This window comes from Euleptes europaea, chromosome 9 (genome assembly GCF_029931775.1).
Source record: "Euleptes europaea isolate rEulEur1 chromosome 9, rEulEur1.hap1, whole genome shotgun sequence".
In the NCBI taxonomy this organism is placed as follows: domain Eukaryota; kingdom Metazoa; phylum Chordata; class Lepidosauria; order Squamata; family Sphaerodactylidae; genus Euleptes; species Euleptes europaea.
This window is the reverse complement of record NC_079320.1, coordinates 71,388,791-71,416,312: the sequence shown is the minus strand read 5'-3', so window position 1 is coordinate 71,416,312 and position 27,522 is coordinate 71,388,791. Positions and strand designations below refer to the sequence as shown.

At 44.2% G+C, this 27,522-nt stretch overlaps 1 protein-coding gene across 1 annotated transcript; it reads left to right on the top strand.

The window, feature by feature from the left end:
• Positions 1–5,865: 5,865 nt before the first annotated feature.
• On the top strand, positions 5,866–27,522 carry NSUN7 (NOP2/Sun RNA methyltransferase family member 7). The gene is made up of 11 exons (XM_056855622.1): positions 5,866–6,178; positions 11,166–11,224; positions 12,209–12,342; positions 13,406–13,558; positions 14,156–14,339; positions 16,934–17,144; positions 17,352–17,495; positions 18,345–18,446; positions 22,179–22,296; positions 24,152–24,275; positions 26,788–27,522. The coding sequence occupies exons 1-11, from the start codon at positions 5,866–5,868 to the stop codon at positions 27,436–27,438; spliced, it is 2,193 nt and encodes a 730-aa protein (XP_056711600.1). The 3' UTR covers positions 27,439–27,522.

The window sequence follows — 27,522 nt, the reverse complement described above, 5'->3', positions numbered from 1 at the left end:
ACAGTCGCAGCGCAGCCGAGATTTGGCGGGAGCGAGCGGCGGCGGTGGCCGCAGGGGTGGCCCGGGGGACCCCGTAGGCTGTGTGATGCGCGAGTCTCTCACAGTCCGACCTGGTGAGGGGGGGGGCTTTGCACTTTGGGGGGGCGGGGCGGGGCGGGGCGGGGGGAGGGGAAGCCCTGGTGCCTCAACGGCCTCCTGCGGACCCTGTGGGGAAGGGGGCGCGGGCGCCGCTCCTGCCAGCCCTCTCCCTCCAGCTTTGAGGGAAGTGGCTCCTGCCCCCCCTCCCCTCCCGGCGCCCGTTGAGCATCCCTAGAGAAACTGAAGACCTACCTGTGTGTTTCTTTGGGACCCGAGGGCGGGGTGTGTGTGTGTGGGGAGGGGGGGGAGCCGGAATCTGCTTTCACAAAACCCACAATGCAAAAGCAGAGAAGATTCGGCTCACCTCTTTTTTCAAAACGTCGGAAGTTCAACAGGTGGAGCCTTCTGCCCCCTTCTTATCTGTGCCTCACCGGTTGAGTTTCTGCCTCCTGGTTAAGAAGCGGCAGGAGTGACTCTGCGGGCGAGGGGGGGGGGAAAGCGTGAATTGAGGTGGGGTGGAAAGCTGGCGCCTTCCAGGAGAGGGCCGCTTGTTCAACGTGGAGTGGGTAAAACTTTTTTTGTGGGTGACGCTTCTCTCCTGTGAAATGAAAGGAAGCATTTTGGAACAGGTAAAACACTCCTTTATTTCTATGAAGATAATTCACAGTGGGTAGCCGTGTTAGTCTGTCTGCAGTAGTAGAAAACGGCAAGAGTCCAGTAGCACCTTCAAGACTAACAAAAACATTTTCTGTAGTAGAAAAGGGCAAGAGTCTAGTAGCACCTTAAAGACTAACAAAAATATTTTCTGGCAGGGTAGGAGCTTTCGTGAGCCACGGCTCACTTCTTCAGATACTCATACCCTGCCAGAAAACATTTTTGTGAGTCTTTAAGGTGCTACTGGGCTCTTGCTCTTTTCTACTATCTGAAGAAGTGAGCTGTGGCTCACGAAAGCTCATACCCTACCAGAAAACATTTTTGTTAGTCTTTAAGGTGCTTCTGGACTCTTGCCCTTTTCTACAACTCCTTTATTTGTACTGGTACCTTTTGCTTCTGGGCTCATTCCGGTGTCGTGCTCTCCCCCCTCCCCCCATGAACACCCCCGGATGAATTGTTTTAAAAAACCATTGGAATGTTAAATCTGCAAAGTTCTGGGAAGGGGAATGTCTGAGACAGGATCCTCATCCATTCCTTGTGAATATTCCTCATTCTTTTTCCCCCCTTTGGTTCTATGTCTTGTTTGTTACCTGAGAGTTCTGTTCCCTTGACATTCTTACTTTCTCACCTCAGGTGGATTGTTATGCAGCTCTGGTGTCCATTCAAAGTGTGGGGCTGTGTGAAAGCTTTGCGGTGCTTCAGGCTTGTTCAGCTATTGCTTAGAGGACGTTGTCGAGACGTTTCAGGTTGTTGGGAGTCTTTGGGTGGCAGCTTCACCTATGGTGATAATTTTTCTGTATGGATACAACTTTTGTTTAGACACTGTCAAGTGTGAACAACACGGATTTCACTTTTATCACATGTCCATGTCAGAGAACCTGTTGTTGAGCAGGACTTCCTACACAGTAAAATAGAGAAGTTGTCATGCATGTTTCTATATAAGAGAGCCAGCGTGGTGTAGTGGTTAAGAGCGGTGTTTTGGAGCCTAGGACTCTAATCTGAAGAACTGGGGTTGATTCCCCACTCCTCCACATGAGTGGTGGAGGCTAATCTGGTGCTGAAGACAAGGCTCCTGTTTATTTCAGTTGCAATAGCCTAACATAAAATGATCAAGACGGTGTGATACACACACACCATATGACCATAGCCCATTCTTTTTCAGTCAGGACTCTAATCTGGAGAACAGGGATTTGATTCCCCACTCTTCCACATGAACGGTGGACACTAATCTGGTGAACCAGGTTGGTTTCCCCACTCCTACACATGAAGTCAGCTGGGTGACCTTGGGCTAGTCACAGGTCTCTTTGAGCTCTCTCAGCCCCACCTACCTCACAGGGTGTCTTGTGGGGAGGGGAAGGGAAGGAGATTGTAAGCCGGTTTGGTTCTTCCTTAAGTGTTAGAGAAGGTTGGCATATAAAAATCAACTCTCCTCCTCCTCCATGATGGTTTAGACAGAGGAAAGATCCGTGCCCTTTCTATGCAAAAGTGATAAAGTGGCATGTCCTGAAAAAAATTGGCAAGCTGAGAGGATGTCCTACAATTATTCCTGGGTGTGCTGTTCAGAGAACATTGCTGTCTCTGTTGACACATCAAACTGCTTGTCGCCTTGTATGAAAATGAAGAAACGGTTCTTGCATTGTTCTCCTTGTCACCAGCAGCGTGTGTGAACGTGCAGAAATGATGAACCCCAGTCCTATGGGCACTGTGACGGGGGGACAAAGAATGGCTAATTCTGATATCTGCAATAGCATCTTGTGTAAGCAGGGTTTTTTTTTTGTTGGGCAGCCTGCTGGTTCTAAACCATGGTAACCATTTGCCTGTCACTGTATCTCAGGCACATACTCTGTTGGCAGAAAACCTGAAGGGTGACCAGAGTGGCCCTCATTTGCCTCTTCGTTGTATACTGGTGTTGTTGCATGCTACTTGTTGTTGTTGGTGTCTTGGATTATTTTACTTTGCATGTTGTGGAATTTCACTGGTTTAGCAGTTCTTGTGTTTGATCCTGTGCAGGTATTTGCTGGCACCATGACTAATAGATCAGGTTGCTGAAGAGGGAGTTCATAAGTTACTGTTAGGTTAACAAATTCCAGTAATCTCTGTTTGTCGCTGTTATAGTGCTATGCACTCACATGTTTTACATCCTGTTCTGTTAGAAGATGGACAGAGTTGGACCACTGCAAGCCTGCTTTTCTCTTAAACTGGACTAACGAATCCATGCAGTTGCCAGAGCAGAGTTTCTCAAATGTTTTGAACTTGGATTGCTCTTCCAAGTGTACTCTGGTTTCTGCCCCCCCTTAACCTGCCGCCAGCTCTGAGCACTCGGAGATCCTATGTGTAGCCCTCTCCTGAACATGAAGATTTGTGCAAGAGATCAGACAGCTATTCAAGTTCCTCTTAGGAGGAGTGCACTCCCATTCCCCTCACTGTGTTCTCATGCCCAGCCTTAATCACATTCAGCCAAGACAGTACTAGATTGATTAGAAATGTGATGGCCCAGTACTCTCAATGTCCTTGCCACTCCCACCTTTGTGCAAGTGTCCTATTGTCTGTGAATCCTTCACTTTAGAAACACGAGTGCTTCAAGATGGTAGAGGATGGAATTTAAAAGATCCTCCCCCCCGGAAATATGCAATATATGTGGATTTTGGTTTTGTTGGTTATAAATCCTTGATTCTCCCCCCCCCCCCCCTTCTGTTCACAGATTATGTCACTGGAAACCTAGACCCATTGTGTGGATTAATCGTTTGCCCAATCTCAACTGATGCTTTAAAAGAAAAGAAAACAGGAGTCTTATGGCACCTGAAAGGAAACAAGTTTTTATTCTGGCATAAGCTTTCTGATTAAGTTTGCTTTGATCCCCAAAAATTTATGATAGCTAGAATAAAAAGTGGTAATCTTTAAGGTGCTACGAAGTTCCTGTTTGTGTTTTCTGCAACAGGCTAACGTGGCTGCCCTTCTGAAAATAGTCTTTGTTTCTCCCCAAACATCTAAGGAATGTAACAAACTACAAAGGACTCTGTACATAAGTAACTTGGGGGGGGTTGGAACCCATGGAAGATTTTACACTCACAGCAGTCCTCAAACAAGCAGAGCTCTAAAATTACTCCCGCCTGCTTGCATGAAGTAAAAGTGATTGTATCTTATCTTCTCTGTGTGTGGAAGACGTAGCACGTGATATTTCTTTAGATACAATTGTTAAAGCAAATTAAATAAAAGCACACAAGACATCTGCACATCATTAATGTTAAAAATTATACCAGTGCTATGTGGTGTGGAGACCCAGCATGGTGTAGTGGTTAAGAGCAGTGGACTCTAATCTGGAGAACTGGGTTTGATTCCCCGCTCCTCCACATGAGTGGCAGACTCTGGTGAACCAGGTTGGTTTCCCCACTCCACCACAATCAGCCTGCTGGGTTACCTTGGGCTAGTCACAGTTCTCTCCGAACTCTCTCAGCCAAACCTACCTCACAAGATGCCTGTTGCGGGGAGAGGAAGGGAAGGTTATTGTAAGCCGGTTTGAGTCTCCTTAAAGGTAGAGAAAATCGGGGTATAAAAATCAACTCTTCTTGCTGCACCACTTGTCCTATTGCTGGCACAAGCAGCACTGTACTACGCTCAACTACTATTGCCCATTCAGACATTTTTTTAAGGGAGGTAAATTTCAGCATAAGGTAGACCTTTATTTTGTCTAGCCTTTCATGCATATCAGTCATCTTTGATTTCCAGTAGCGTACAAAGGTTAAACATGCAGCTGTAATCATGTTCAGCACAATCATACGTAATTTCTTTGGCATTGCTGGAACACAATTGAACAGCATACATTTTGGAGTATTTTCTACTTCTCTCCCCAAACCCACTCTTATTAAAACAGCAGTCTTCTCCCAATTCATTGTAGCTCTTTAGAACAAAACCACCATATGTAGATCAAGTCAGCTTAGTTAGTATTACAAAACCAGCAAATACCTGAACTCAAGTTATAAATTTTAGCAATTAACCTAGGAGTTAGGCACAACTGATGTATAATTTTCTATAGGTTCTCCCTTAAGTTCAGACATATAGTGATATCATGCCAATAAATAAAGTTATGAATGAATGAATGACATATAGTGAATTTTGATCCAATGAGAACGCATTTTATATAACTTCATATCCTAGTGCTGATCTCCATTTGTCTTTATACAAGTTGAGTATCCCTTATCTGGACTGCTTGGGACCAGAAGTGGTCCATATTTTGGGTCTTTCCGTATTTTGGAATATTTGCATATACATAATGAGATACCTTGGGGGATGGGACCCAAGTCTTAACACAAAATTCATTTATGTTTTATATATACTTTATACGCATAGCCTGAATGTAATTTATTTTAAACAATATTTTAAACAATTTTGTGTACATTGAACCATCAGAAAGCAAACTGGCGTGCTGCTGAGGGCCTGAGTAATGCCTGCATGCCGGCTCAAAAAGTCTCGTTTTCAGATCAGTCCAGATGTCGAATATCCAGATAAGAGATACTCAACCTGTACTTTGTAACTACTAATTGCTCATCTTTTACCAGCATGTAAAGTTTGGAGAATAAATGTTTTGGGTGTTGAGTTATGATTTTTCGAATTCGTTCATTTATCTGTTATAGTGACCCATATGGATTAAGCTTATTAGGAAACTCTTCATCTGCAGAAATTCGAGCCATGATATGTGACCATTACTTTTCCTAATAATCTTATGTTCACTGTCTTTAATAAGGGCAAGTGAAGGAAATCAGTGGAGACGTCATATCTGGCAAACTAAGAGATCCCTTAGTTCTGAGTTCTCTTTTTTTAAGAGTGGGGAGAGATGACATATATCTTGACTCTGGTGAGACGCTAATGATCTTTTAAGTTATGGTGTATGTCTGATGTAAAAAGAATGTTCTAAAATCCTACCAAGATTTTTTTTTTTTTTGCTGGCTCTTATGTTTAACCTCCTGTACAAAAATGTTCTGTTGCCACATGCAAGAAAAGAAAGCTAATTTCAATAAATAGCTTTCAAATTGACTTTTTTGTAATTAATACACACCCTAACCCATATTTCTGCAGGTACCTTAGGATTCTGACTTGCTGTTCTATCATATGCCGGTATATCAGTACTGGAAGACCATGCCCATCCTAAGAAATAGCTTGCTGTCTTCAAATGATAGCATCAAGAGTGATATTTCAAATCTCCACGAAATGACTTTTTCCGATGAAATTGCGCCTGCTGAAAAAAGTTCAACGAGTCTGACTGAGAAGACTGGCTATCAAGACTCAATATACCGAAATGCAGCCAACATCTTTCAAGGTATTCGTAAGGAAAAGCCTCAAGATAAGATACTGGTAAAGTATGGGAATGGACCCCTCCCACTGGCAATAGATTTCAAAGATGAGCGATGCCAGCGTTTGTCCTATGAACTGGCTTTCAGTGCTCTAAAATGTAAGTAAAATATAAAATCTGCCCTCCCTCTTTCTCCTGTAAGGAATTAAAATACAGTATGTGTCCTTTTGCTCCTCTGCTCTAGGTTGTTGGCTGATAAAGTTCAAATTTGTCAGAAACCTTGCGAGACCCTTTAACTCTTAGCTGCAGTCCTAAGCATGTTTACAAGTGTGATTGAACTCAGTGAAGAAACTTACTTCTGAGTAGGCACGCTTGAGATTGTGCTGCCTGTGTTTTCAAAGACAGTCTTACTTCCCAGTGCTAGGTCTCATGCACACGCTTAACCTAGTGAGAAACGCTCTCTAGTTCTTGCCCTGTTTGTTTGCCAAATTGTATTGGGACATCTACTTGAAAGATATACAGTGTAATAAGTGGGAAGTATGTATGCTTTGGTCTTTAAACTTATGTATATTAAGCAAATTCGCTTATATCTTTGTGGAATCATTATTATGAACCTGTCACAGTGTTCACGTTGATTTGAAAGCATGGTTCCTTCAAAAGGAGCCCAAAAGATTACATTTTCTGTCCCCCCTCTAAAGGTATTTCTCTAATCAACAATGGCCAATTTTTTTTTTTTTTTTGGTCTTCTAGAAGGTCAAGCATTGGTGAAAAGTACAAAATGTTCAGGCGCTGTGGGACATGTAATAGGCAATGAAGGTGGAGGGGGGTTACCTTGGCAACTTGCTGAACTGAGATAAGTATGTCTGGATCAGTATGCAGAAGTGAAAAGAAGCTGTCAGAATCCATGGGAGCTGCCTAAAATATGGTAACAGCAGCTTGTCTCTCTTGGGCAAAGAGGAGAAACCATTCCTGGTCCTCAATGATAAGCAACATTCATGGAATATAAAGTGCTGCTTAAATAGAGGAAAATCGATGCACGCTGCTAGGCTAGACACTTCCATGAATACAAAAACTAAACTTGGGCATTTGCTGTGCTTTACAAATCTTGATAATATAGTGATAAAGAAAAGCCTCTGAGAGGCAAGATGACAAAACTGTTCTTGGAAAGTATCGCATCCTGAAGAGTAAGGCAAAAGACCCTTTCGGTGAAAATTGGGAGTAATCTGGCCAATGACACTGCTCTCTCCTTTCTCTTGTGTGCTTTCCTCCCCTGACATATGTTTGTCTTTGAATGAAATGGTATTTTTCATGGTAGTGATAGTATGACATATTGAAATGGTTACTTACGCGCGTGCCTCCTCTTGGTGTTATTTTAAGCTCATGTTCCAATTAAGAACCTGTATGTGGAACAGAGGATTTTGTGTATCTGGCTGCTTTTGTGTAGAAGGCAGTTAATGTTTTTGACTTCATTGGAGGGGTATCACATAGCCTTCAGATTTTTTTTTTAGATTAACTGAAGTACTGAAGTGTGTCTTCTAACCTATCTATGACATGCTCAGGAATCCAAAAGAGAAGTGGGAAAAGGTTTTGTAAGTAAGTTTGTTGCTCATCTAGAGTTCTCACTCTGAGGGAAGGGCATCTTGATCTTGGGCAAATCCCTCTGCATGCTTGAGGAGGCAGGAGCAAACTTCCACTTCCTGTCTCCCGGGCGGGAATTGCCCAGTTTCCTTCCCACTTCGCTGGGGAGAGCTGCTTAGCAAAGTATCTCTGCACAGCTTTAGCATCTAAGCTTAGAAAAACCTTTACTTTAGATTGTATCTCCTTTCTGCAGCTTATAGCCCTTTTCTTCATACTACTCTAACTTAATGTTGTTTTGCTAGCCTTCTCCATCTTTTTCTATTCTCGAGCACTTCCCCTCGCTCTCCTTCCTGCGCCTTCAATGCTGGAGCAAGATGGCGATTCAGGAGGAGACAAACCTCAACAAATTCTTATAGGAGGAGGACCCCGATTCTGGGCTAACTGCCTCCGCGCCCCACCATAAGGGCAAATCCTGTGGCAGCCATCGCAGTCCTACAGAGGAGGGAGGAGAAGGTGAGGAGATCATCACGCCAAAAAGGAGGAGGCCAGACGTGCCACACAAAAAACAACAGCGGCAGGAGAAATTACCTTGGAGGCTTCCTGTTTGGCCCAGTGCGGCAAAAAGGGATTGCCAGCCCGCCAGGAGGAATCACATGAACACATGAAACCCTTGGTCCTCCAAAGTCAGTATTGTCTACTCTGACCGGCAGCGGCTCTCCAGGGTCTCAGGCAGCGGTCTTTCACATCACCTACTTGCCTGGTCCCTTTAACGGGAGATGCCGGGGATTGAACCTGGGACCTTCTGCATGCCAAGCAGATGCTCTACCACTGAGCTGCAGACCCTCCCCAATCAGCACCAAGCCAAACACTTCCAGCTCCATTGTCTATTGTCGCTAACGTACCTCTTTCCCCTTCCCAGGAGGACATGGATGGCAGGCCTGTTACACAGGCAGACATTTTCGACTAGATGGGCAGAGTCTTGAGGGAACACCCACAACTATCACAGGCTCCATTACTTCAGTCTCCCAGAGGTTCCCAGATCTCTGAGGCAGGTTCCCCTAAGCATATTCTACAGGCCCAGTGAGACCCTAGAATGGGGTTGGAGGCTTCTCAGGGGGAGTTTCACAACCATTGACCCACTAAAGCAGCCAGAAAGACTAGTTATTTGGGGGCAGGCCCCACCCACTGATCCGATTACCCTCTGTGCTTGCAAGACTCTGAGGAGGATGAGACAGAAGGGGAATTTTCCTCTGACGAGGCTCTCCCATGACTGAGGACCAACAGACTAGACTGTTTTTTGGGGAGGACTGTCAGCTGCTACTGTCCAAGACCATCATGGCGCTTGACCTTTCATAACAGCATGACCCCTTAGAGGAATCTAAGAACAAAACCAGGCCAAATGGGACCAAGGAATTCTTCCACAGGTTGCAGGTTCACAATAAGGCAGTGCCTTTCCCAGAGCATTTTGAGTCCTTAATGAAAGCTGAATGGGACAAGCCTTTAGCTAACAGGCAATTTCCAGTGGCACCACACGCAATGGACATGCTGCGGGTGCCACTAGTGGACACCCAGGTAGCAGCTCTTTAGTCTTCAGGGATGTTGTCCAAAGATGGCATAGGGTCTATCAAGGACCCTTTAGATAGAAAGGCTGATGTCGCATTCAGCAAAGCCCACGAGGCCTTGGCTCTTGCCGTCCAGGCTTCGGCCACTGTAGCCATCCTGGCCAGAGCTTCCATTGTCTGGAGCAGAAAGGTGTCCCAGTTAATACCTGGAGACGACAGGAGAGTCGCAGAGGGCATCAGCCATGTATCAAAAGAGTAATGGTTAAGAGCGGTGGTTAGGAGCGGTGGACTCTAACCTGGAGAACTGGGTTTGATTCCCCACTCCTCCACGTGAACAGCAGACTAATCTGGTAAACCGGGTTTGATTCCCCACTCCTACACATGAGTGGCGGATGCTAATCTGGTGAACCGGGTAGGTTTCCTCACTCCTACTCATGAGCAGTGGACACTAATCTGGTGAACCGGGTTAGATTCCCCACTCCTACACATGAAGCCAGCTGGGTGACCTTGGGCTAGTCACAGCTTTCTTAGAGCTATCTCAGTCCCACCTACCTCACAGGATGTCTGTTGTGCGGAAGGGAAGGCAATTGTAAGCTGGTTTGATTGTTCCTTAAGTGGTAGAGAAAGTCAGCATATAAAAGCCAACTCTTCTTCCTCTTCTTCTGTTTCTTCTTCTGTTATGGCCTATCCCTTTCAGGGAGGATGACTATTTGGGGACAAACTAGATAAAATCTTAGTTGAGACAAGGATCAAAAAGGAGGCTATGCCTAAGCATCTGAGGACGCATGGGCTGCCTCTTCCTTTCATTCGTACCACACCTTGTCTCGTCCCCAAGCGGATTAGAGAAGGAACTCATGATCCAGCAGCAGAGGTTTCTTCCATAAAAACAACTGCTTCAGCAGATCCTCCAACTTCAGTTTCCAATCAGACAACAAGTCCCAAAAAACAAGGAAAATAATGAAGCCAGATCGCTGGCTGTTGGGTGGGGGGAGAGGGGAGACTTCAGCACTTTCTATCGCAGTGGGATCTGTCCCAACCAGACCTATGGGTAAATAAGATCATACAGACTGGTTACTGCATAGAATCCAGACCGATTCATTCAGTCTCCCAGGTCTCTCCGATCAGAAAACATCTAAGGACCATGGCAGCCATTCCACATATGCTCTATGTAAAGGCCATTGAACTGGTTCCTCAGAAGGGCACTGCTTGGGGGTTTACTTTGTGTTCTTTACAGTCTCCAAAAAGAATGGCGAGCGATCTTGGATCTCAAGTTCATGAATTGTTTCATTAAACAAAGTCACTTCTTTGTCGGGGAGCTGCTGCCAGTCTGAGTAGACAATACTGACCTTGATGGACTGATGGTCTGATTCAGTATAAGGCAGCTTGTATGTCCTTCTTTCTTATGCATTGCATGGAAGGGAGAACTTGCATAACTGCATAGAAGGCACGGCTTCTGCTGTTAGTGCAGTTCTATAACAGAAGAAGCCACAGCTACTAAAATGTCTCCATTCATACATTGGTTACTCGTGCTTTGTTGAATCCAGCTGTGCCAAAGCACAGATGTGAATGTGCTGTGTTTGGATTTGGGGTGTTTTTTGACAGACGTAGAAAACTGTGAACTCAATTTATTGTGTTTTTTCCAGTGACTCTTCTCATAGTGTGACCAAAATACAGTAGCCTCAATTTAGTCATTTTAGCTTCTAGGGTCAGTTCCAGCTTGATTTGATCTATAACCCACTGATTTGTTGTTGTTGTTGTTTTGGCAGTCCACGGTATCTGTAACACTCTCCTCCAACACCACATTTCAAAGGAATCTTCTTTCTTCCTATCAGCTTTCTTCTTGGACATATGTCTTGGACATACCAGGCATTAAAATCAAGATTTACATTGGGGTGGGGGTCCACCAGATTTTAATTCATAACCTTTTATTTCCGCTGCTTGCCATGAATTTGTAAATGCTCGTTAATCTGCACATGCTTTATACTAGAACAATTTCTTTCCTGTAGATCAAGATGTTCTTGAAAATATATTGATTGACAGTGGCACCTATCCAGTGCAGTCAATGGTGAGTAAATATGTTAGAGGATAAGTTACTTATATGTTATACTGTGTTAGCGTGAATGGCCATAATAGTCTGGATCCAGCCATACAATTAAGAAAACTTAAGTGCCTGAAGAAGGAGTAGCAAATTTTGCTGATTCTTCCTTCCCATTGCATTCCACTTAGCCCCTGAAATTTTGTTCTGGGGAGTCAGACCTTCAGCAGCAAGTTAGTGGGGGTTTTGGAGTGGGAGGGGGGAATCAGCAAAAATTGCCACCTCTTCTTAAGAAAACGTATGGGTGTTTAAGTCTTCTTGATCTGTTTGGACCCAGGCCACTGTCTTGCATTTTCTATATTGTACACATTATGAATATCTCCTCTAGAAGGCATATAAAAGAACTATAAAGCCAATATGAATATATAATTAAATCATATAATGTAACTCAGTGGGGAACAGTTTGTGCTGAGCGCAGAGGACGATAACAAAGAATTATGTGTTTTCAAAGGCAAATAAGCCACATCTCACATCTCATATTATCGAATGCTATTTCAGCATCCATGCACACTGTGCTCTTTTTTCCCCATGTGAAGTTCAAGCTGAGAATTAAATGTTTTAGCCATACCACAGTGCCAGGCAACTGTGTTGGAAAAAGACACTTTCTCCAACTATTTCTGTTGGCAAGAAGAACGTGATCGACTTTAAAGCCGCCTTCAGACATCATTTCAAGCTGACATCAAGTCTGAATGTGCATGAACCGAGCTTGTTGCTGGGTTTGTGTAACTGCCGTGCTCCTCCCCGGCTCCCCCCCCCATTCTTTTGTGCAGAGATACAGGTTGAGAAGTTAAAGCAAATTCTTGTAACACCTGAACAGATGCCATTTAAGCCTTATAATCTGTCTGATGTTTGCTGGTCCAGTCTGTCTGAAGGAGTCGGGGAAGAAACACTGTAGGTTTGATGTTAACTTTTTGTTTTCTGCTGTTATTTTTATGTGGCCATGCTTTTTTGTAGCCTGATGAATTGACAAGTCTAGTGGTTGTGATGTTATATGATCTTCAAGATCGGAAATTTGAAGCCCGCCAGAATATTGATGATGATGAAGACTCAATAACCGAGGTCCAACAAGTTGAGTGTTACCTGTACAGGTACATGTCCATGATTTATCCTTGTATAAGCACTGTTGGAAACTTATTGTTCAGATTTTAAATCCCCACATCTGGGTTTAAATTAGTTTTAGCTGACAAAATTGACTAAAATAACAGTGCTTTTTTCTTGTAGGGCTGTTATAACTTAAAAACAATCTTTCTGGCTTAAAATATTATTGTGTAAAATCCAAGGCTGCCATGCAGAGCTCTTTGAATCCTAGTCAAAGAAAAATTGTAGGCAGTGAATGTACTGTTTATTAAATGAAAATGGCAGAAAATTCCTGGCACTCATAAGATTATCAAACCTATTTTTATAAGAATATTTGAGCATATGTAATGATTGGACTCTGCGAGTTAATAGATCTGGTGTGCTGTAATGGCTGAATGTGCAAGATGTGAGCAGGGAAATGCATAGTTCAAATGTTCACTCAGCCATGCTCTTCCTGGGTAGCTATGCACAACCTACTATTCCGCCAGCCCCAGCTTCATATTTCAGTGCTGGGGTGGTAACATATGTCTACCTTTAAAGGCTGTTGTAAGTACTCTAGAGACAATGCATGTGAGCCACTTTTGGGTGCTTAAAGTAGTTTACAAAATTTGGGTTGCTCCAACCATCCTCCAAGTAGCCTTCCTCCAGCCTCAGGAGCCTTTCCTCCAACTTAAGTGGCTCTTCCTTGAACGAAAAACCCACTTAAGTTAACACATGAAGTTGCCTTGTACTGAATCAGACCCTTGGTCCATCAGAGTCAGTATCGTCTACTCAGAATGGCAGTGGCTTTGCTCAGTGGAGTGGTAGTATAGGAGTAGGATCCACCCCATTAAGGGTTTCTGCAGATGAAAGAGTTCCGGCACCATTTGGGTTGCCTTTGTGATGAAGAGTCTGCTGTAAATGCTGTGGGGATGGAAATCATCTGTTAGTCATCTCTCTTGCCTTCTATCCCAGTACTGATATTTTGGGAAAGAAACTAGAACTGCTGGTGCAAGCAGGCTATAAATAATCATGAAATAGGACTTTGAAAAAATATTTTGTTCAAGATTTATGATTTTTCTTTCTGATCTGTAGTTTTAAAACCAAGCTGGCGGCAGCATTAGCAAGGTGTCGAATCAAGCATGATGCCCTTTCCATAGAATGCATTCTGCCGGAAACTATACGGAAGCAAGAGCAGAGGGCCTCTGCATTGCCCTTGTTTGCCTGGGTGAATACACGGAAAGTAAGGTAAGGGGCGGAAGCTTTAATTTAACATTTTCCTTCTTCATAATGACATTGCTGACATGTTTTCAAGTAAGTGTATTCTTTGTTTGTGAACACACTAGTGATGAAATACTAGGACACTTAGTGAAAAATATGATTGGACTGGTTTGCTTGGTACTCTGACTATCCGTTTCCAGGACTGAAATTTATTCAGTTGTGTAGATACATTGACACAGGTGACCCTTATATTGGATCCACTGGTGCCCTTCAAGAATTCTGGCAGTATCATGGATGCTTCAAACAGCCCCGGGCCACTTGAACACATGAAGCTGCCTTATATTGAATCAGACTATTGGTCCATCAAAGTCAGTATTGTCTACTCAGACCGGCAGCAGCTCTTCAGGGTCTCAGGCAGAGGTCTTTCACACCACCCACTTGCCTAGTCCTTTTTAACTGGAGATTCCAGGGATGGAAAAAAGAATGAACTAAATTTAATGGAATCATATGCTATAAAGGGTGCCAGTGCAGATTTATCTTGAGTTTCCAACACAACTGCAGAAGACAAAGTGAATTTTTAATTAATATTGAGTAACCAATTTAACAGCTGTGTTTATGCAACAGCCTAGAAGAAGTTCACACTACTTTACAGAAGGAAGGATTCACAAGAGTGGAGTCTTTGTCAAAATTCGATGGCTGTACATATTGCCTAGATGTGCACTGTGAAGATTTGCTCATCTTCCCTTCTACTGTTAAGGAACGGCTGCTTACTTTGGACCTCTTCGCTCATTATAAGCTCTTACTACAGGTAAGATAATATAGATATAGATATATCCTAAGCAGATCCCTTCATCTGTTTTTGCAAACAGTGATGCTGTGCTACCAAAAATGGTGTCACAGCAATGTCGTTACGTTAGGGGGTGTTCCCAGCATGAACAGGGTTAGGAAGCCCCCTAACAGCAGCTCCACTCCCAGAACACCCCAGGAAGGGCTGCCGGGACACCGGCATGGGGACTTGTGCTGGGAGAACACCAGCAGGAGGCTGCACCAGTGTCCGAAGGCTGTGCTGCCCCTGCGGTCCAGGGGGGCCATCGTAAGTGGCCCTACGCCGGCGTCCATGCCGGTTTGCATGGCACGAGTGGCACAGATGCTGGCATAGAGGTCACACCAGCTCCTACGATAATTCGTCCCCTCCTTCAGGAATGCACAGTTTGTGTAGGTGTCTTTTGTTCCGGCCTTGGCTTACTCACTGCTTCCATACAAAGCCCTAAATCTGTAATCTGGTGACTCTGAACTGTGAAAGTGTTGCTCATCAGATGCTGTTTTTTAAGTACAACCTATCTGAGTCTGCCCTTAGGAATACAAAACACAAGACAGGCAGACACGCCTCTCTTCAGATGCTGCTTGTGTTAAGCAGGTGTAAAGGCAGGGATAGGTGTGATGAGAGCAATTTATCAAATTGGAAGGGGGTGCTGAATCTGTCTTCGGGATCCTGGAGAGTTGTTTTTTGTTTTTTTTGTCCTCTTCTGGGCGTGTCACTGGGAGTGTGGAGGGGAGGTAGTTGTGAATTTCCTGCATTGTTCAGGGGGTTGGACTCGATGACCCTGGTGGTCCCTTCCAACTCTATGGTTCTATTATTCTAATTTTAGGAAATTTACATGCTATCTCTTCAGGGACCTGTTTGAGATGGCTTACAATTAAAATGCGGCAATAAATTTTTTAAAAAACAAGCCAGGGCATAAAATAGGATAATTTTTTTAAAAATTACTTCATTTATTCTGTGCCTTGCTCCCCAGTGGGGTCTTAAAGCAGCTGACATCGTTCTCCTCTCCTCCATTTTATCCTGTTCAGCCCTGTGAAGAAGGCTAGTCTGGAGTGTGTGACTGGTCAAAGGTCATCCAGTGAGCTTCCATGGCAGAGCAGCGATTCAAACACGGTCTCTCAGATCCTAGTCTAACCCCTACATCATGCCAGGGCAATTGTCTCTTTGCCCCCTCCCTAGCCCCTGCTATAGCTGCTTTTTCTCCTCGCTGAAAGGGCCCTTCCCTGCATCAGACCACCTAGTAGGAGGAGGAATTGTAATGACACAAGATGGAAAGGGAGGGAGGGGGGAGGGGGGACTGTGTGCTTGACCCCTCTCCAAATGTGCAGTTTGACCAGCCTGTCCCTGCTCCATCCTGTAAAGCAGGGGTGTTGAACTCATTTATGTTCTATCCGGACCTTGTAACAAACCATGCCTCGCCAGCCCAGATCTGAAGTGGGGATCGGTGATGGCTACCTCAGCTGCCTCACCAGCAGGATAACAACTCTCAGGGGGCCGTATTTGGCCTGTGGGCCGTATGTTTGACATCCCTGCTCTAAAGGCTATCTTTGCCCTCAAGAAGGAAGCAAAGGAGAATGAACCACGTTTTCAGAACAGGATGCTATTGGGAATTGCTGGGATGAAATGGATGTATGTATATAATGGAAAGAATATGATGAAATGAGGGGTGTTTGTCTTGCTGTGCTTGCCAGAGTGATGCCTGAACACCGTCTGGTAGGCACCCATGATACTCATGCCACCATAGCGCATAGCACTCGCAAAGGAGATGTTTGTGCTTGGGGAAATATGTGCCATTTCCCAGCCATCTGATATGGCAGCTTGCAAAGTTTCCCAGCACTCCTCCTTTTGAAGTGGAATACTTGCTGTGTAAACCCTGGCATGATTGCAGTCACAAGGAGCCACACTGCTGGTTGCACAAAACGAGTGTCTGGAAACTCCTTTATCTGGCAAGCATTTGTTTGAGGCCCTTTGTGCTGTGAAATTTACTTTAAAAGCATGAAACTGTCTTCCCATACGTTCCTTTCAAGTAACTACCTATATGGGTGCTTACTCTAGGGAAAAATTTCTTTGTACGATATTAACTGGGTTAAACTTGTTTCCTGATTCCAATAAATTAGTATTTTTATTGTCAGATACCGACTCATTTATCACTTATAGAATGTCACTTTTCGCTCTAGCAGCTAAGAAGATAAGAGCTAAACTGGTGCCAAAGAATGTAACTGTCCAGAACTGATGGCCAGCTAGGGTATATTTTAATTATATAGTATTTTATCATAATTATATGGCGTTTTGTATTTTATCTTTTATCTTTATTGTATGATTTTCTTGTTTTATAGTCTTATTTACTTTGTAATGGCCTATGGCTATCTACAAATAAAATATTTACGTACTTACTATATGGGTGCTTATGAGTGGGAAGAAATTCACACTTGTGTATAGAGTGTGAAAAGATCTGGGTACTTATGTCAGTGTTGCATTCTAATTTACTAGTCCTGTTGAAATAAACCATCTTCACTGGTTGAACAGCTTGAAAATTACAGGTTTGGGTGTTAACCCAGTGTTGTTGGTTTAACCGTTAGGATAAGTCCCGGAGCCTTGCTGTGCATTCTGTGAAGTCTTTATTGAATATGGATGATGATATCTTAATAGCGCACGCCGGTTCAGGCCTCACTGTAGCCCACATGTCAGTACTAACAAATCAAGAGACTTCCAAAATATTTGTATGTGGAGTCAAGTCAGTGACAAAAGAAGCGGAGCTCAAGAATTTGTTCGCACAGATGGAATGTAAAAGTAAGTATGCCGTCGCTCTCGTTTTCATTGTATAAAAGTAGTTTACTTGCTGGTAGTATATAATTGTACTTGAACTTAACTGACCGTTTTTAATTATTTTATCAGTGTGTTGGGATTAGAGGCCATTGTTGGATTTCTGCAACCCCAGTGTTCATTTGTCTTATCTTGAAGTTATCTTAATTTGTGATTTTGTTTGCTTTTCTTCAGATATTTTACTATTGCAAGAGGATTTTACAAGCATTGAACCAACTGATCATAAACTGCAGAAAGTTAAAGTTATTTTACTACTGCCTCGTTGTTCAGGCCTGGGTGTTAGCAATCCAGTGGAATTTATTCTAAACGAACATGAAGGTACTATAGCGTAATTACTTTTTCCAAAACACAGGTTTTTGTAAGAAATGAAAAGGAGATGGGTGATCTGTACTCACATGTGGTTACTCTTCTTGCTGCCATGATGGTACTTACATATTTCCAGCAAATACCTCATTGTTGGGTCACTATTCTGATCTTTGATATCTGTTTGGTTAGAGCACCAGCATAATATCTTGTTTTGAGAGAGACAGATGCAGCATTTGGCAGACTCCAATACTGGCTGGTTCAATGAGTTGGCCAACAGGATGTGATCTAAATTAAGGACAGGCAGCTAGCAGACTAAGTCTAAATGTGACATGGGAGATTTCCCATCTGTCTCCTAGCACAGTCCACATTATCTTCCTTCACCTTTGCACTTCCTTCACCTTCACCCTGAGCTGAGCTGTTCAGTCCTGTTGATGTGTGTGTGGGTTTGTTTGTTTTGTGTGTTTGCAGTGTGGGTAGGGTTCTTTCAAACCAGTAATTTAATAAAAATTTTTCCACATAACAAACATGACAGCAGGAAAGCAAGCTTAAAAGAACGTCCCTGTAGGATCAAACCGAAAGTTCATCTAGCATCCCATTTCAGTCCAATGGGTGTGATCCTGCCAAACTACTTTGTCATTTGGCTGGCTGTCTCATTGCAGCTGTTGCTAACGTATGAATAGCTGAATGGAAGGAAGACCTGGCATATCAACAAACAGTGACCTCACCTCTTCTCTGGAGAGTCCTCGCACCCCATAACATAGTCTTGATTGTGGTATCCAGTGTGAAATGAATTGCCAACAGACACAACATACGAATACCCATTGTATATAGCTTCCTGTTTTCTAATTTTTCTTTTTGAAGATGCTGACTTGCTTAGAGACTTCTCCCAAGGGTCTGTAGCAGAAGAGAAACTCAATGTTCTTGCTCAACAGCAGCTTAAAGAATTAACGCGTGCAATGCAGTGTAAGTGTCTTTAACCTGGAACAATTAGTCTCTAATTTTAAAGTTGCACATAATGTAGATCATAAAAGCCTCCCACAAAGTGATTTGTTTTCACTGAAATTATTCTGTCCACATGTGCCAGCTCTCTTTTAAATCAAGCACTTCTTTCAGAGGAGCAAAGTATATTTCTTTGCTAAACTCTGAACTGAAATTTTAAAGAGATTACTTCAGAACATAATCTAGTGCTATTACACAATCACCGTGTGCAAAAATAATTACAGATGCAAAGTGACATTGGCCTACTTGTGAATAGCCCTTCATACAGTACAGGAGTTGAGTGCCTGAGAAATAAAAACCTGGGTACTGAAGCTTGAAGGAAAGAGATGGAAAAAGTGGGAGAGAAATGCAAATGTCTCACTTCTTTTGTTCAGCAAATTATATGACAGATACTAATAAGCATCTACATTAACTGGCATCTAAATAATCAGTCCTTGGGTTCTTGTGTCTGTGTGTAAAACGCCATCAAGTCACTGCTGACATATGGTGATCCCGTAGGGTTGTCAAGGCAAGAGACATTCAGAGGTAGTTCTTGTAGGGGGATTACATATTCTCCCATGGAGTCAGCAGGGCATTCCTTATCTTTCAGGATCTCACCTGCCATTTAGCAAACTTCATATGCCCTCTTTCCAGGCTCATCTGAGCAGGAAGAGGAAAATCCTTTAGCCGTGTTGCCGTATCCTGTCATTCCTTCACTCGACTTCCCTGTTTGTCCCTGGTCGGGGTGGTGGGTATACATGTTCCCTAGGTATTATAAGGGGAATGTGCTTGCCTTTACAGATGCAATGTTTCCTAATTCTGCAAAGGTTTCTTCCCTAGTAAAGTCTCATGATCTGCCCAGGATACCTGTCAAGTCAAGTTTATTTAAAACAGTCATAGACCAGAATATAAATAAGAACACAATTATTCCATAAGTAAAATAGCTTACATACTACCAATATATATCTTGTTAAAATACAGATTTACATAAGGCATCTTTATACGCCACTCCGCCCTTTCTAGGATACCTGATCATTCAGAGTGCTGCAGCATGGCACCCTGAAGGATAATTCCTGTTGGTAGGTCCTAGATCTGGAAAGGATTAAGACCACTGACCTAAAGGATAACGAACATCCTCCTGTCTTTCTTGAGAACAGGAATTAACATTAAGGAAATACTTTCCTCTGCTTCTCTACCTGCAGCCAGATTTTAGGGGGGAATTGGGAAGAGAACTTCAGTTTTTACTTTAAAAATAATATGTAATCTGACAGGGGAGATCAGAATGTGTTTATAACGTATCCTAACCAGTGCTTTCTCGGTGTGGCTGTATCTTATAATTAGGGTATAGCCCTCTGGTTAGTAGTATACTACTAAGCAAACAGTGTTCTATTATTCATTTAAGCTTTAAGGTGAAATTTGAGTATGGGCGGTTAATAAGGGTAGGGTTGCAAAATAAAACCAGCCATGGCTGCTGTCATAACCTTTCACAAAAGCTTCATTTGCAAAACATCAGCAGGTGAGGTTTTTATATTGCTGGGGCGGGGGATCACCACCATCACCTGATGGTATTTGCAGATAAAGGTGCTGTTAAAAGTTCATTGACCAGTGGAAGCCCTAGTAGCAAGTGAAAAATGGGCACACAAACTAGCAGTAGAGAATGTGAATCAGAGACAGGCTGTGGATTTGGCATAGCATAGAGAAGGGCAGTCAGAACATGTAGGTCCTCAGCACCCTTTACTGGGACATGCAACTTATTTCTGGTGAAAATGTGAGTTCCTGTTAAGCAATCTAGGCAAATGGGATGAAAATTCTTATTCCAAAATGTTTATTTATTTATTTATTTGGACTTATATCCTGCCCTCTATCCCGGCCAAAGCTGGGCACAGGATGGCTAACATGAATTAAAACATCATAAAACAGAGTAAAAACATTCAAAAGTCAATGCTAATTTAAAATTGTAAGCTAAAATCAAATGGTTCTCAGTTTTGGCATACAGAGACACAGCCTGCACAGAAAGAGAAGTCCAGGTCCCCTATTTAAATGATCTAAGACAACATAGTAAGAGGGATGGGAAGGGGAAAAGCAGGGAGGCTAGCTCTGATGGAAACCATTGCTGCCCTCAAGAAGAAGAAGAGTTGGTTTTTATATGCCGACTTTCTGTACCACTTAAGGAAGAATCAGACAGGCTTTCCTTCCCTTCCCCACAATAGACACCCAGTGAGGTCGGTGGGGCTGAAAGAGCTCTCAGGAGTAGGGCTGTCAATTCGGTTCGGTCCGAACTGAAAATCAACCGAATTTCCCCTGATTCGGTGATTTTCAGTTCGGACGGATCCGAACTCAAATCTGGCGGGCAACCGGGGGGGCCGAATTCAGCGAGTTCGGGAGTTCGCGAATAAATTCGGCCAATTCGGCCCTCCCTTCAGGGGAGCCCGCTGAAAGGCGCGGGCTGCCCTTTAAACTGATCTGCGCCTCCCAGCTGGGAGGCTCAGATCAGTTTAAAGGGCAGCCCGCCTCCCTTCAGAGGGCTCCCCTGAAGGGAGGCGGGCTGTCATTTAAACTCATCTGCGCCTCCCGGCCGGGAGGCGCAGATGAGTTTAAATGACAGCCCGCCCCCCTTCAGGGGAGCCCGCTGAAGGGAGGCGGGCTGTCATTTAAACTCATCTGCGCCTCCCGGCCGGGAGGCACAGATGAGTTTAAATGACAGCCGGCCCCCCTTCAGGGGAGCCCGCTGATGGGAGGCGGGCTGTCATTTAAACTCATCTGTGCCTCCCGGCCGGGAGGCGCAGATGAGTTTAAATGACAGCCCGCCCCCCTTCAGGGGAGCCCGCTGAAGGGAGGCGGGCTGTCATTTAAACTCATCTGCGCCTCCCGGCCGGGAGGCACAGATGAGTTTAAATGACAGCCCGCGCCTCTCCAGCGGAGCCCGCTCATCTGCGCCTCCCGGCCGGGAGGTGCAGATGAGTTTAAAGGGCAGCCCGCCCCCCTTCAGCAGGCTCCGCTGGGGAGGCGCGGGCTGCCCTTTAAACTCATCTGCGCCGCCCAGCTGGGAGGCTCAGATGAGTTTAAAGGGCAGCCCGCCCCCCTTCAGCGGGCTCCGCTGGAGAGGCGCGGGCTGCCCTTTAAACTGATCTGAGCCTCCCGGCCGGGAGCTAGGAGGCTCAGATCAGTTTAAAGGGCAGCCCGAGCCTCTCCAGCGGAGCCCGCTGAAGGGGGGCGGGCTGCCCTTTAAACTGACCTGCGCCTCCCAGCTGGGAGGCGCAGATCAGTTTAAAGGGCCCCCGCGCGCCTTCAGGGAATCCCTCTGAAGGCGCGCGGGGGCCGAATTTCCCCCGAACTCCGGATCCCCCCGAATTACCGGGGATCCGAAGCGGGGGAGTTCGGACTTCGGCACGTACTGAACCCACAAGGGTCAAATTCGGCCGAATCCGAACTGTACCGAATTTTTTTTTTTTGACAGCCCTACTCAGGAGAGCTGTGACTAGCCCAAGGTCACCCAACTGGCTTCGAGTGTAGGAGTGGGGAAACCAACTCGATTAACCAGATTAGAATCTACCGTGCAAGTGGAGGAGTGGGGAACCACTCTCCAGGGGGCGTACTGGGAGAAACAATTTTAGAATCAATTTGGGACTTGCACATTAATAAATATTTAAAATGTATTTCTGCATTAGAAATTCTTAACTCTGTTGATCCAAAAGATGCTGTTTTGCATACTTGCAGTTAGTAAAGTGCAAGCGCTTGTCTACTGCACCTGTTCCGTTTACCCAGAAGAAAACGAAGCTGTCGTGAATAAGGCGCTCACATCTGGAGCAGAAGGAGCGAAGGCCCCACAGTACAAGTAAGGAACAGATTTTTAAAACAATTATATTATCTGATCACCTAAAGTGGGTCACACCAATAACAATTCCATAATTTTAAGGACAAAAGAAAAAAATGTTAGGAACTGCAGAAAGCAGTTTTGTTACCCTGATGTGACTGGCAGAAATTGCCTCATTCTTGCTCTGCATAGGAGGGCATCTTCAGAACGGGTTATTTCCATCTCGTGATCAGGGAGGCAGGAACAAAAAAGTATACACTTCCTGTCTCCCGGGGGAAATGACCCCTCCTTCTTCTCCAGTTCCATTCTATTTCCTGCCCCTGACAGGGAGACAGCGTTTTTCTCGCAGCTCTCTGCTGCCATTAAGTTTAACAAACTTAGATCGCAGATCTTTCCCCGTTAGTTTGTCTTGTGTCTACCTTTGTCTGTCTTCCCCCCCCCCCCCCGGTGTTTTTTTACCCACTGTTGTCTTTTCTGTGGGCTCAGTTGCCTCAGTCTAAGGCCGGGTGAGATTTCCTGCCAAAACAACATGGCGGAGGTCCGTAGTGACTAATATATTTCGCCAGAGGACGTTGACCCAGGCTTACTTGTGGCGTCTATTCAGGGAAAAGACGAGCCCTCAGGCAGTCTCGGCGCTGCCACTGAGACTATAAGCAAAGAATTGGGCAGGAAGAGAAAGAAGCTTGTGCCCAATAATTCTAACAAAAGCGCTAAAAAGAATGCCGACCCATCCTGCACACACGTGGGTGAGACAAAATGGCGCAGAGAGGCTGCTAGCCATACTCCGAGGCACAGCGGCGTGGCTCCTAGCCAGTCATCCTTGGCGCCGCGGGCAACGACTTCCACAGCTGTGGATCTGCCCGCCTCTTAGCTTTTCTCTTCGAATGCTGCTGCCACCCACGGATCTTCCGTTGCAGCGATGGCTCCGGCCGTAACGACTCAGCTTTCAGAATCAGCCGAGTTTCCAAGTGCTTCACCTGATACTGTACTTTCCCCCGTGATGGTTTCCCAGAGCTGCCATCATTTGGACACGTAAACCGAATCAGCTTATCCCAGAGGATAATTGTCGAGCTCTTGAAGGAGTATGTAATTATTGAAGAAGAGTTGGTTTTTATATGCCAACTTTCTCTACCACTTAAGGATCAAACCGGCTTACAATCTCCTTCCCTTTCCCTCCCCACAACAGACACCCTGTGAGGTAGGTGGGGCTGAGAGAGCTTGGAGAGAGTTCTGACTAGCCCAAGGTCACCCAGCTGGATTTATGTGGAGGAGTGGGGAAACCAACCCGGTTCACCAGATTAGCGTCCGCTGCTCATGTGGAGGAGTGGGGAATCAAACCACTGCTCCAAACTACCACTCTTAACACTATACCAGGCTGTTGAATATCTCAGTCAGGATTCCCTCCACTGGTTGAGAAAGGAATACTAGGCTTACTGTGAAGGTTTCTTCCACGTCATTAGATGAAGGTTAACCTATCCCCATTGGGATGACATTAAACTCTTTGCTGCACATGATGAGAGAAGTAGGAGGGCAGAAGTTGACTCCCAGGTACAGAATAAGATCAGCCCTTGTTCTGACGTTCTTAAGTCATTCTAAGTCAGAGTATTTAGATTTTCTCTAAGAGTGTTTGTCAAAATTATTTCACTGGTCCGTTATCAGGGTATGGAGGGTATCCTCCTGACAACAAGCCTTAAGGGTAACTTGGTAACTTCAGTGTTCTTTTCCTTAAGACCCACAGTGGAATGTCTGTTTGCAAGGAACAGAGTACCGTTACAATGTTCAGTGTCCTGTATATGAGAGAAAAATCAATTACTGAAGGTGTATTAAAGGAAACAGTGACTATCATTTCAGTATTATGTGTTACTGTCTACTTTAGGCTTTGCCCACCTGTCCTTCCTTTATGCTGCAAATCAGAAATAAATACCTCTGCTGAGAATTTTTTCAAACTGGAACTGTCAGATATTTCCAACAGCTGTTTTATAGCCATTCTGTCCCGAGAGGTAAGTGGTAGATAGTAAGTAAATAGATAATTATGCAGACCCTAGCAAAACTGAGTATATTGACCTTTTTAATTGTCTTACCTATTGCAGTATATGACCATTTGTATTTCAGAGGAAATGTGTTTGCTGTGCTATAATTGGACCTTCAGGGATAGCATATTTAGCTATAGAAAAGCTCTCTTTAGATCTGTTTCAGTAAGGGCCCCTGAAATCTGCAGTTGCTTAAAGAGAAAGAGCCTTGGCTACTTACCGTGAAGGCTTCTTCTGCAGGAACTCGTCCGCTTCTTTTCGGAGCGCCTGTGAGTCGGGCAGCGTCTATGAGGCGTTTAGCGCGCTTGCCGCTGGTCGAGACGACCCTTTTGCGCTTGCTGCTGCCTCCGCCGCTTGAGCCGATTTTATTTTTATTTTTAACCCCTGAGTCAACAGGTTGACTGGTGGAGGGTTCGGAAGGACCCGGCATAGCTGCTAGTAGGCTAGGGTCCAAATCGGCTGAAGCGATATAATCGTCTTCTTGCCGATCCGCCATCTTGTTTTGGCGTTTTTTTTTTTTTTTGGCCTTCTATCTAAGATAGAAAGAGCATAGAAGATATAGCAATAAGTAGTATAGATAAGAATAGAAAAGGTAATAAGAGTAAAGATTTGTTCTCCTTGAGCTGAGAGCTGCTTAAAGGCTGCTCTCCCTATAAGGCAGGAAATAGAACTGGCTTCAGGGGGCGTTTACCCTCAGTAGTCAAGGAAAATTTAAATATTAACTCCTGCCTCCTGAGCAAAGAGGAAAAGGAAACACCCCATTCTGAAGATGCCCTTTGTCCCTCTGAGCCGAGAAAATGTGATCTCCTGCACATGCTTATTCATTTATTTGCTTCTGAGCGCTGAAGGGAGTACTGGTGAACAGTAAAATTATTCAAGTGTCTCTTGAATTTCAACATGGTTTTTTGTCTCTTCCTGTGGTTCTTTGTCTTTGTCATGTTTTGACACAAAACTATTGTATGGGTATAAACCATCTGTAAAAGGTAAATTGTATGTGCAGCCCCAATGAGGACGGACTGCTTGGGGTGGGAGAAGGGGTTTAATCCTTAATTCCCTGCTTCGTTTCATTAATTGAAACTGGGTTCCTCATGCTGTTGTTTGCATTTTAAAGGGGAAAGGATACCTTAATGTACCCACCTTTTTCATTTAAAATGCTACCATTGCACAGGGGATCCTGTTTTGATTAGCCAAATGAAGTGGAGGTTTAATTGTACTGTCTTTTGCCTCTCCATATCTATTTCATATTCAGAGGTCTTGAAAGTTTGTGGAGTACTTTTCTTCATACTTCTTTAATCTTCTCCTTTTCCCCAATCTTGCATTTGTCTCGAGAGGTATGGCGTTAATAAACCAAACATGAATGTGGTTGGCTTATGTAGGATCATTAAACAGGTCCATGGCTAAGATGAAAATTTATAATGGCTCCATCATAATTTTTTAATTATAGTTTGGTCCCCCCCACCCAATTCAGAATTTTGGACCTTCTAAATGATAAGATGGTATTGGAAGATTAATCCTTTCCCTTTTCTTTTACAGTAAATTTTGAGTGCAGTTAATACAAGAACCTAGGTGGTCCTTAGCAGACTTACCCAATGAGGCCTAGAGAACCGGGGGCATAATAGTTACCCATTAGAGAAACGGCTGCTTGCCTCCAAAATATAAAATAAACACAAGATGCTAGTTATTTTTCATATAGCTGTTTCAGGCAGAATGCACTACCATAATTTAATCTAGATGTGATCCAGATCATGAATCACCGTGGCCAGATCATGCTTTTGGGGCAGTGACTGTAGCTGGTGGCATCAGCTGAAGTTGATAAAGGTGCTCCATGCCGCTGAGGAGGCCCAAGTTCAGATCCTCTTCTCAAGCCTGCTCTCTGTGCCACTGGCTGTAGAGCTGAGACTTCACCTTTGAAATGCCACCTCCATTGAGGCTCACCTGGCACCTATCTCATATTCCTTGAGTTGCCAGTCCAAAACATTTCTCTTTACCTAGGCTTTTTCACTGAAGGGTTCAATCTTTTAAATCTAGGGTTGCTGAAGATCTACGGCTTTTACAGTTGATCTCTAGACAATCAAGATCAGTTCCCCTGGGAAAAAATGGCTGCTTTGGAGGGTGGGGTCTATGGCATTATATCCTACTGAGGCCCCTCCACTCCCTAAAACCCACCCAAAACCTAAAACCCAAGGCTCCAACCCCATAATCTTTAGGTATTTCCCAGAGCTAGCAACCCTATTTTAATCTGTTTTGGTTGTTGGCTTCTAGCCTGACGACTGTTTTACGAACATGAGTTTAGACTTCTTAGTGTTTGCTCTACTCTGCTTTTATGCTCTGGTATCATTTTAACAGCTTTGTTTGGTTTTGTTGTACTGTTTCAGTTGTGAGCTGGCTCCAGCAGGTCTCTGAGAGGCAGCATATTTGGTTTCCAAATAATTAAATACATGACAGTTTCTTTCAACTGATTTGATGTTCCTTTAACTTCCAGAGAGATCCATCTGAAACTGTGTCAGTAAAAGATGTTTTAGCTCGTGCCGCAGCAAAAGGGTTATTGGAAGGCATTGATTTAGGAAAACCATCTAAAAGAGAGGAGAAGAAGAAAAAGAAACAAAAAGTAGCTCCGACAAAAGCTGCGACTAAAGAAGCAGCAATACAGTCCAGAATTCAGGAGTTCCTGGAGCGAGAAATGAAACCCAACAAGATTGACTCAGATTCCTCCGTATCGAACGAGATTGGCAGCACCACTCAGAAAACCATAAACCAGACAAATGATCCCACGCAAGTGAAGAAAATGGCCAAGCCGCTCTCAAACTCATCTTTACCTGTGATGTTGAAGAACACGCCCACCTCCTCATCCACACAGAAAGTGTTTGAAAGGCAACGAACTATTAGGAAACCAAAGTCCGACGAGAAAATGATGGTCTTGAAGCCTGTTGAGATCGTCCTGCCTCCGGTAATGATGCCATACTTCAACCCACAAGGGAACAGAGCTCAGATTTCATCTAACCACTATTATTATCACTGGGTTGGCACAAAAAGTGGAATATATGGCTCGCTTAGCCCTTCTTCTTCCAAAAAACTGATCAAGTCAAAAGACCCCTCATCATCTACAGTCAAGCATGCTCGTCAGTGGCTTTGAAGACTGCCTTTTGCAACAGCTGCTTATTTATCGTAATTCTTGCAGAATTTGAAGCTTGTATTCTTCTAGTGGGTTTTTCATTTT